The sequence below is a fragment of the Equus przewalskii genome, chromosome 10 (genome assembly GCF_037783145.1).
Source record: "Equus przewalskii isolate Varuska chromosome 10, EquPr2, whole genome shotgun sequence".
Classification (NCBI taxonomy): Eukaryota; Metazoa; Chordata; class Mammalia; order Perissodactyla; family Equidae; genus Equus; species Equus przewalskii.
The window spans coordinates 19028292-19038519 of record NC_091840.1 but is presented as its reverse complement, the minus strand read 5'-3'; the positions used below and the strand labels follow the sequence as shown (position 1 = coordinate 19038519).

Here is a 10228-nt window from a genome sequence, read left to right as displayed (position 1 = left end):
GCTGAAGTGAAACTTTTGTCTGGACTCCAAGAGAAAGGACTGAGAGAAAAGTCTTTGTCAACTGCTAATTTTTTAAGTCTCTCCCCTCTTTTTTAAAATTTTCAAACTTGAGATTTTTTTCACTTGATCTGAAAAACTGGGCTGGAATAGGTGGGGTTCGAGAAGCAGGGGCGGAGGCAAGGATTTAAAGAGGCCCTACCCCGGAGAGCGCCTTGGCCCCCGGAAGAAGAGAAATCCAGGTTTGAGTGGCTTGTGTCCGCCGCAGTTCTGGGGAATGTGTGTCTCCGGATCTCGCCGCTACGACTCCGGAGAAATCCCGTGCTGGGCAAACAGCCCTTAATATAATAATAGCTTGTCTCTTTAAAAAGCAAAAGGGGGGGAAAGTTTTGTTGGCATCTGGTTTCTGATCTCATTATGTTGTGGTCGACCAATCCAGCCCTCGGGGCTGGCCCTTGGGTTTAAATCTGATTGGCCAAGAGCACATTTTGGGATGGTGCTTAGAGCTCGACGGGGCGGTTTCAAGGATCCCTTTTTTGGGGGGCAGAGGAGAGGGCGGGGCCGCCGGCGGGGGCCCCCTTGAAACCGACTAATTGGGATCGGAGAGGCCGAGGTGAGGGCTGGAGGAAGGCACAAAGGAGTCGCTGGGCGGAGAAGGGAGGGGAGAGGCGAGAGGAGGAGGAAGAAGAGGAGAGGGCAAGCAGCGCGCGGTGTCTCCGGCCGCTCAGTCCGACCGCGGCGAGCTAGCGGGCAGGCGCGCCGCCCCCTCCCCCGCCCGGCCTCCCCAACTCTGCGGCCGCGAGCAAAGTTTGCAAAGAGGCGCGGGAGGCGGCGGCCGCGGCGAGGCGGCGGCAGGGAAGGCGCGCGGTCTCGGGGCTGGGGGCGGGGGCGGGGGGCTCCCGGGAGCCGGGTGGGGGGCGGCGGCCAGCATGCGGCCCCGCAGCGCCCTGCCCCGCCTGCTGCTGCCGCTGCTGCTGCTGCCCGCCGCCGGGCCGGCCCAGTTCCACGGAGAGAAGGGCATCTCCATCCCAGACCACGGCTTCTGCCAGCCTATCTCCATCCCGCTGTGCACGGACATCGCCTACAACCAGACCATCATGCCCAATCTTCTGGGCCATACGAACCAGGAGGACGCGGGCCTGGAGGTGCACCAGTTCTACCCATTGGTGAAGGTGCAGTGCTCGCCCGAACTGCGCTTCTTCCTGTGTTCCATGTACGCACCCGTATGCACCGTGCTGGAGCAGGCCATCCCGCCGTGCCGCTCCATCTGCGAGCGCGCGCGCCAGGGCTGCGAGGCGCTCATGAACAAGTTCGGTTTCCAGTGGCCCGAGCGCCTGCGCTGCGAGCACTTCCCGCGCCACGGCGCGGAGCAGATCTGCGTGGGCCAGAACCACTCCGAGGACGGCGCTCCCGCGCTGCTTACTACCGCGCCGCCCCCAGGCCTGCAGCCGGGTGCTGGTGGCACCCCGGGCGGCCCGGGCGGCGGCGGCGCGCCCCCGCGCTACGCCACGCTGGAGCACCCGTTCCACTGCCCGCGGGTCCTCAAGGTGCCGTCTTATCTCAGCTACAAGTTCCTGGGCGAGCGCGACTGCGCGGCGCCCTGCGAGCCGGCGCGGCCGGACGGCTCCATGTTCTTCTCGCAGGAGGAGACGCGTTTCGCGCGCCTCTGGATCCTCACCTGGTCGGTGCTGTGCTGCGCCTCCACCTTCTTCACGGTCACCACGTACCTGGTGGACATGCAGCGCTTCCGCTACCCCGAGCGGCCCATCATCTTTCTGTCCGGCTGCTACACTATGGTTTCGGTGGCCTACATCGCGGGCTTCGTGCTCCAGGAGCGCGTGGTGTGCAACGAGCGCTTCTCTGAGGACGGCTACCGCACGGTGGTGCAGGGCACCAAGAAGGAGGGCTGCACCATCCTCTTCATGATGCTGTACTTCTTCAGCATGGCCAGTTCCATCTGGTGGGTCATTCTGTCGCTTACCTGGTTCCTGGCGGCGGGCATGAAGTGGGGCCACGAGGCCATCGAGGCCAACTCGCAGTACTTTCACCTAGCGGCGTGGGCCGTGCCGGCCGTCAAGACCATCACTATCCTGGCCATGGGCCAGATTGACGGCGACCTGCTGAGCGGCGTGTGCTTCGTGGGCCTCAACAGCCTGGACCCGCTGCGGGGCTTCGTGCTGGCGCCGCTCTTCGTCTACCTGTTCATAGGCACGTCCTTTCTCCTGGCTGGTTTCGTGTCTCTCTTCCGCATCCGTACCATCATGAAGCACGACGGCACCAAGACGGAGAAGCTGGAGCGGCTCATGGTGCGCATCGGCGTCTTCTCGGTGCTCTACACGGTGCCCGCCACCATCGTCATCGCCTGCTACTTCTACGAGCAGGCCTTCCGAGAGCACTGGGAGCGCTCGTGGGTGAGCCAGCACTGCAAGAGCCTGGCCATCCCGTGCCCGGCGCACTACACGCCGCGCATGTCGCCCGACTTCACCGTCTACATGATCAAATACCTCATGACGCTCATCGTGGGCATCACGTCGGGCTTCTGGATCTGGTCTGGCAAGACGCTGCACTCTTGGAGGAAGTTCTACACCCGTCTCACCAACAGCCGGCACGGCGAGACCACAGTGTGAGCGGGCGCCCCTGCGCCGTGTCCCCAGGCCGGGCCGCCCGGAGCTTTCCTCCGCGCGAGGGGGGGCTCCTACAGACTCCTTATTTTATTTTTTTAAATAAAGAACAATCGAAACCATTTCTTTTTTAGGTCGCTTTTTAAAGAGAACTCTGCCCAACACCCCGCCAGGTTTGTAATTAAAACTGTAAATAGTCTTTGTAAATTTAATTATATATTTTCTATTTAAAAGAAAAAAGAAAAAAAAGGAGCAGCGAGGGGCGCCAGGGCTGAGGAATGGGTAGAGGAGGCGCTGAGGGAGGTCTCTCCTTTCGTCAGTGCCCGTTTTCAAACGCCACCCCCTACTTTGGTTCGAAGTTTTGGTGATTTGGCAGGGCTGGGCCTGCTGGAAGAGCTGTTGGCTGCGAGAAGTTGGGAGTTCCTTTCATTCAACTTCTAAAGCCAAATTGTGAGCCTTCTCACTGCCGCTGGGCCTGTGGGAGCTGTTGGGTATTTTTGAACAGGTCTTGGATTCTTCTTGTTTTGTCTTATTTCATTTTCTCCCTTTCTCTCACTTGTCCTGTCTCCTTCACTCCGTCTTTGGAACCTTCCCAACGGAGATGAAGACGTGGGGAAAAAACCCCACACCCATGGGTCGGGTGGTGGGGAGAGGGCGGAGACCGGGTGTGGAGCGGCCCTCACTCCCCTGCAGGCAGGAAGATCTCTCTCTTTGACTTTTCTTCTTAACTCGCTGCCCCAAGCGCCTGGAGTGGGCAGAAAGTGCGTTGTGAAGTGTGTTTTAAACAAAACATCTCCCCCCCCCCCGCCCCCACCTTGAGTACCGATCGAGACTGCCTCCATTTTTAGGGGGAGCCTTAGCTCGCAAACGGTGGGGTTCGGAGATGCCCTTGAATCTCTCCCCTTCCTTCCCCTGCAGTCCTCGCCCCGCGTCCCCCAACCGAATGTCTTCTCTGGCATTTCAGGTTAGCAGTTTGCGGGTTGGTTTGTGTGTTATGTATGGGTTTTTGTTGTTGTTTGGGCTTTATTTTTTTTCCAAAAGTAATAAAAATGGGTTGGGTTGGAGGGAGGGGACGAGTGGGCTGGTGGGGCTTTAAGTTTCCTTTGACAAAAGACTGGTTTCTTTTCAAACTTATCCAGAAAGGGAAAAAAAAGGTGGGTATCTTTGCTTTGGAAGAAGGCTCTGGACAGGCTCTTTGTGACTGTGGGGGTGGGGTTGAGTGTTTACAGACATTCTATATCGCAAGATCGATAGAATGTTTATAACAGATGTTTCTTATCTTCCCCCTACCCCCCACAAATAAAAGTCAAGACTTTTCTTAAAGTGTCTTTGACGCTGGTATGAGAATTGCAGTTTCCAATACACGACATTTCCCTCAACTATTTGGAATATTTTAGAATTTTATTTCCAGAGGGTTGATTTTGAAGACCAAAGGTAGGGGTGGAACAAGTATGCCACATAACTCAATTTTCCCCCATCTCCTGTTTCTTGATAATAGTGCAAATTAAAAGCTAATAATCATAATAATAAAGTGTATTTAATTATCTTCTAGAGATCTAGCCCTTTAATTGTATTTAACAGGGTTGTAACATTTTATTAGTTTAACCAAACCACACCTCCTCCTTCCCTCTCCTCAGACCTACTTGGTTGGGGGTGGGCTGAAGGAGATGTTCCCTGGCCCAGAGGTTGCTTTTTGAGCTCAATGGTGATGGAGGAAATGGTGCCTTACCACCCTTTGTTGGCAGTCTTTGGGACAAGAGAGAAAGTAAGTTAGAACCCCTACTTGGAAGTGTTTGCGCGTGTTAGTTTATGTTGGGGGAGGGGATCTGGAAATGTTTGGTGGTAATTGAAGTCGTATGTGGGGCTTTGTTTGGAATTGTATGAAGCCTGGGGATTTCAGCAGAGCCCCCTTCCCAAAATATATAACCTTCCCCCAGATCTTTTGTGCCGATGGCCAACATAATTAAAACTCGCTTTTTCTCACATGATGATGTGTGTGAGTTCCCAACATGAGATTCCCTCAACTATCAAAGATGCAGGCAGGGAGCTGCCCTGTGGCTCCATTTGTTGCAAGATTCTAAAGGACCCCCACAAGGGCTGCAGGAAAGAGTTAAATTACAAACAAATTGTGCCTCTCCTGGAAGGAGTGGTGAAAGCCTGTGAATGGGGGTGGGGGTGGGGGCGGTTTCTAGTGGCTGGGATGGAGCCCAGTGGGAAGAGGAGTGCTGGCCCTTGTTGAAGATATGGGGAAGAACATCCCCCACCTCTGAGCCCCCAGGATCCCAGCTCTGCTTTGGGTACGTCAGTCAGTGGACCCTCGCAGAAAAGATGGTGGACCAGCACCAAGTACCTTTCTTTTCCTAAGTGGGGAAAATTCTGGTAAAGATTGGTGTTCCTTCTCAACCCCCCACCCTCAAAGTCTGCCAACAGAGGGGAAGAGGGCCCTAGAAAACTGAAAAGATAGGTTTTACGACGGGAGGAGGAGGATAGATAAGAAGATAATTGCCTCCTTTGGAAAGGGTAGATCTAAATGCCCTTACCGAGAGCAGTGGGAAACCTCCTTGGCTGCTCTCATTGCTCTAAGGAAACAACTCTTGGAGGAAAGGCAGTGTTAGCTGGAGGTGTAGGGAGTTTAGGGGAGAAAGTGTCCTGAGCAAGACCCAAAGGTAAACACCTGAGCTCACTGGAGAGGGGTCCCCACTGCTTTGTTTAGAAAACCCAGTTAGGGGCTGGCCCGGTGGCACAGTGGTTAAGTTCATGCTCTCTGCTTTGGCAGTCTAGGGTCTGCCAGTTCGGATCCCAGACAGACTTACCCACTGCTTATCAAGCCATGCTGTAGCAGGCGTCCCACATATAAAGTAGAGCAAGATGGGCACAGATGTTAGCTCAGGGCCAGTCTTCCTCAGCAAAAAACAGGGAGATTGGCGGCAGATTAGCTCAGGGCTAATCTTCCTCAAAAAAAAAAAGAAAAGAAAAAAAAACCAGTTAAACGCAGGGCCTTGGAGGTCTGCTTTTGCAGATTTCTAGGTTGCCGCACGGGCAGGAAAAGGTTTACCCCTTGTAAGCGGATTGTTGCCTCCCTCTGGAAGAGTGAGGCTCTGTCTGGTGGAGGGTCAGGGGCCCAGAATGAAATCCCTTCCCCGGAGGCCTCCAGGCCTGGGGCAGGTCTCACAGCTGCTTTCTACCTGCTCTCCCACCATCACCCCATCCCACAAAGGAGCACGGCTGCTGGTTCTCCGGGTTCGGGGCATCTCTCCTCCAGACTCGCCCCTCTTTCATCATCAGACTTTGGCTTTTCCTCTCCAGGTTCCCCTCCTGAAGATGGTTCCGTTACTTACAAACTCTTTGTCCTCTAAGAGCCTGCCCCAGAAAAGGACACTAAAGTTTTCGAAGACAAAATTCTCCTGAACATCCCCAAAGAGGGAGGATCAGTGGGATCCAGAGCTGCTGACTTCTGGATTATTCCAAAAAGCTCTCTAAGAGGGTGTTGGAGCCCCAGATCTGGGCTGGATTCTGGAAGGGGGGAGATGCTGTCCAGGGTCCCATGGGGCACATGTCTAGGGGAGCAGAGCCCAAGCTCCTGCCCCTTCTGAGGCCTCATCCCTTTGATAATCTCGCTGCGCACTGTAGTCGGGCCACTTCCTTCTTACCTCTAAATGGACCTTAAACTTCTGGGGGCCGCTGATCCCTCTGAGAACCTGAAAAATCTTTGGACCTCCTCCTGGGAAAAAGTGGCCAGACCCTCGTGAACACACAATTTTGCACGTAACTGTAGCAGGTTTTTGGACTGTCTGTCTGTGCACACCCCCCTGCCAGTTTTCCAATCCCTGGTTTAGACATTTTCTAGTCCTGATCACTGGGTATCTGCACTTCTCCAAGGGGCAGCCTTTACCTTCTCAGACTCCAGTGTCCCCCAGTCTCTAATCACCTCTCCACTATGGAAAGGGGGGTCAGGAGGGGAACCCATCGGGCCAAGAAAACCAGGAACACCACCAAATCAGATTATTCACTGCGTCCTGTCTCTCGTGGGTAACAAGTTATCGAGGTGCAGCTGATTGGAATGAATGTGTAATAATTTTATAGTCAAGGGAAAAAGGAAGGAGAAAGAGACGACCATGTGCAGAGAGCACAGGCTTTGGCATGAGACCATGCCAGCTATGCGTCCTTGCGGGAGTCCCCGAACCTCTGAGCCCCCATCCTCATCTGGGAAAAGGCGATAGTGCCTGTCTGGCAAGGTTGTTGTGAAGATTAGCTTAGGTGGTGCGTGTACAGAGCCAGCACATAGTAGAAGTTCGACAAATGGTAGCACTCTATCAAATTCCTAAAAATAAAATCACTGGATCAAAGGAGGTACATCTCTTGACTTTTTGACCTATTCTTACTGGTAGTTTGAACAGAATAGAATGATTTCTTGGGTTCCCAGTTTTTCTACCTGACTTGGAGTGCCAGCTCCCAGTCTAGAGGCTCCTGCGTGGGGGTGGGGGCAGTGTTTTTCTCCCTCGCTCGCTCCTCTGATTGGGACAGAAATGTCTTGCCCGCCTGAGTGAGCAGGGCGCACACGCGGGCGGGCTCTTGCTCCAGCCGGCTTTGAAGCTGGCTAATTAGGGTTAGGGCTGTCACAGCTGGCTTCCCCTGGCCCTCCCCCTCCCCCGTTCTGCCCCATCCCCAGCCTCACAGCCTGAAAGCCCCTCCCCAGCTGCCTTGCCCTCCTCTGCAGACTGCCATCCGGGAAGGCCCTAGGATTTGAGGCCTGGAAGGGCGAAGGAGAAAGGAGCTGAGAAAGGACAAGACGAGACTTGAGACATGCAACAAGCTCATAGACCATAGATTGGGTTTAGAGAGGACTGCCTATGGCCCAGGACCCCTCCTTATTCCTAATGAGGCCTGGAGAGGAGCCGGCCTGGGCTGGGGGCTGAGCCCTGGGCCCTTTGTTTGAAAGCCAAGCTTTCTGAAGGCTCCAGCCTCCCAACCTGGCCCTTATAATTAGCCCCAATCAGAGTGTTTATGTCGGGGCCTCGTGCGGAACTCAGAGCCCCGTGATTTCATTCCAAACCTGGAGGAAGGAGGGGGAGGGAAACAGATTTGTGTGGGGACAAGGAAAAAGGAGAATGGGGTGGGAAGTGATGAGAAGGAAACGTGGGAGAAGGGGAGAGGTTCTGGAGAGGGGAGAACAACCAGCCTCCATTTGGCCATTGCAGGGGTCAGGACCCCTCCCAGGGTAGCTGGCGCCCTGGCATCCTGACCCTGAGCCAGGCCTACACGCCTTCTGGGTAGGCTCTGTGGGTGGGTGGGCTTGTGCCAATCGGAAATGGCTTGGATATAATTAACCCAGCTAATCACCAGCCTCAGCCCAGTGGGAGGGGAGGGTACAGCCCAGAGCCACGGCTCTCCTAGGAAGCTCCAGTCTCCCTGTTCTCCTTCCTCTGACTGGGGCCTGGGGTGTGCCAGGCCCTGCAGCTGCTTAGGATGTTGGAGTCAGAGGGTGGGCAGGGAAGGGATGTAGGAAGGGAGGGTGCTTAATTCTCATCTCAGAATGTGACAGGAGGGAGTGTGCCTGAGGTGGCCACACTGGTGGTGGTGGGGGAGAGGGCAACAGCAGGAATCATGAGCGAGAGGGAGAGAGAGAGAAGATTCCTAGCCACTGCTCCCAAGTGGCACTGGGTGTGTCCCAGACTCAGTTAGCATTTCCCTCCAGGTCGGGGCCTCCCAGGGAACTCTGGGGTGGGATGCAGCTTCTAGGGAATAATGTGTGCTGGGTTTAGTGTCCTGTGGGTGGGGAGGGGGCAGAGTGTGGGGTCTGAGCCATTAACTCCCTTGCTAAAAATCCTGCAAGGCCTCCAAGGAGTGTCCCAGCTCCCTTCCTCACTTAGCACTAGAACTTTCTGAGATCTGGATCTGGCTCCTATGACTCCAGTCTCGTTTCCTGCCGCTCTTCCCTACGCTCTTACATGCCAGCCTCCAAACTTGTGTTCTCAGACTAACCATGCTCCTTGACTTTGCACATACTGCTTCTGTGGTCTGAATGCCATTCCCTTCCCCTAGCCTGGGTGTTGACTACTAGAGCCTCAGAACTTACCTGAGGTCAGGTGGCCTCTCTACAGGACAGCCATATCCCTGGCCAGTCCTGTCCCCACGCTGTGTTCTCACCTGTCACAGCACATCACATTATTGCTGGTTATTCATCTCTTTTCTTGACTGTGGCCTCCTTGAGGGGAGAGTCTGGGTTTGGTCTTTTCTCTCTCTTCCTGAACAAACAATATGCCTGGCACATGGTGGGTGCCCAAGATCACAGGCTCTGGGCTTGAATCCTGCCTCAGCCCCTTGCTAGCTGTTGACCTTGAGCAAATTAACCTCTCTGTGCCTTATCTGTAAATGGGAATGGTAATTATACTTACCTTGCAAGACTGGTTTGAGGATTAAACAAACTAATTCAAGCAAAATGTTTAAAACAGTGCCTGGCACATAGTAAGTGCTTAATAAATGCTAGTTATGCTTCTTCATTCGTGGGTTGGCTCAGTAGATATATATTCAGTGCTTATCATGAGTCAGGCACTTGCTAAGCCCTAGAGATACATAAATTCAGTCCCTGCCTGCATGCGGCCTACCATCTAGCTTGTTGAATGAATGAATGGATAAGTATTTGGTGTGATACTTGTGATTTCTTTGTTATATATTTTGTTAAACAAGCTCACTATGTAAGTGTTTGAGAATGTGTCCAGGCTCACATATGAGATCGTGATGTATCTATTTGGATAGTGTAGAATAAGCAGTGCAATTGGGGACAATCCTTTATAAATCTGACATATGTAGTCTGGTGTTTGGAGCATATGGGAAAGCTTGTCCAGGACAGAGGGTCCTGGAAGCCTTCTGCTCAATCTTCACTGCTAATGAGAACGTTAAAACAATATTTTTTCTACAAGACAGAATAATTACTTTCATACAAATATACAATGAACACATCAAAATTTTCATTCTACTCATTAATTAACGAAGGAACCAGTAAGATGTTCAAAGGAGAATCCAAAGAACAGAACATATCTAGCCCATCAAGCGTGCTGAAATAAATTTGCTTAATGTAAAACTGGGCAATATCTGTGGGACAATGATCAATTGATCTCCACCAGTGACAATTTATATTTTTATGGACAAAAATCATTTCTGTTATTATCAGTTGCCTGAGTTATAAAATAACCGAAGGCATTTGACCATTTCAAAGTGGTTCACAATTTTCCTTGACAAGAAGTTCTGAACCCAGATGCCTCATGATGACAGTGTCATGCAGCCCTTCCAGTCAAAGATCATTAGTGCCAGTAAGGAGCCCAGTTCCATCCAGAGAGAGCTGGGAATCTTGCAGCTGTCCCCAGGCTGGCACAGCCTTTATCCACCCATTCTTCCTCACCCTCAGCTTTCTGGCTGCTCTCTTTCCCTTGCCTTCCTCTTTCTCACCCCACCTCTCACATCTCCTCCAGTTGTGCAGCCAACCTATTCATCCCTCTATATGGTGGCTATCGGTTATTGAATACTTTCTATGTGCTAGACACTGTACTAAGCGCTATACATTCATAATAGCATTTAATGTTCAAAAGAACTGTGAAATGAGTGCTCTCTTT

At 53.0% G+C, this 10228-nt stretch overlaps 1 protein-coding gene across 1 annotated transcript; it reads left to right on the top strand.

Annotated features, from left to right (window-relative positions):
* The first annotated feature begins 482 nt into the window (after positions 1–482).
* FZD2 (frizzled class receptor 2) lies at positions 483–3941 on the top strand. The gene has a single exon (XM_008520615.2). The coding sequence runs from the start codon at positions 927–929 to the stop codon at positions 2622–2624; it is 1698 nt and encodes a 565-aa protein (XP_008518837.1). The 5' UTR covers positions 483–926; the 3' UTR covers positions 2625–3941.
* Positions 3942–10228: the final 6287 nt, after the last annotated feature.

Bases quoted from the DNA above. Each gene is read 5' to 3' on its own strand.
- FZD2 (XM_008520615.2), top strand. From the start codon at position 927: ATGCGGCCCCGCAGCGCCCTGCCCCGCCTGCTGCTGCCGCTGCTGCTG.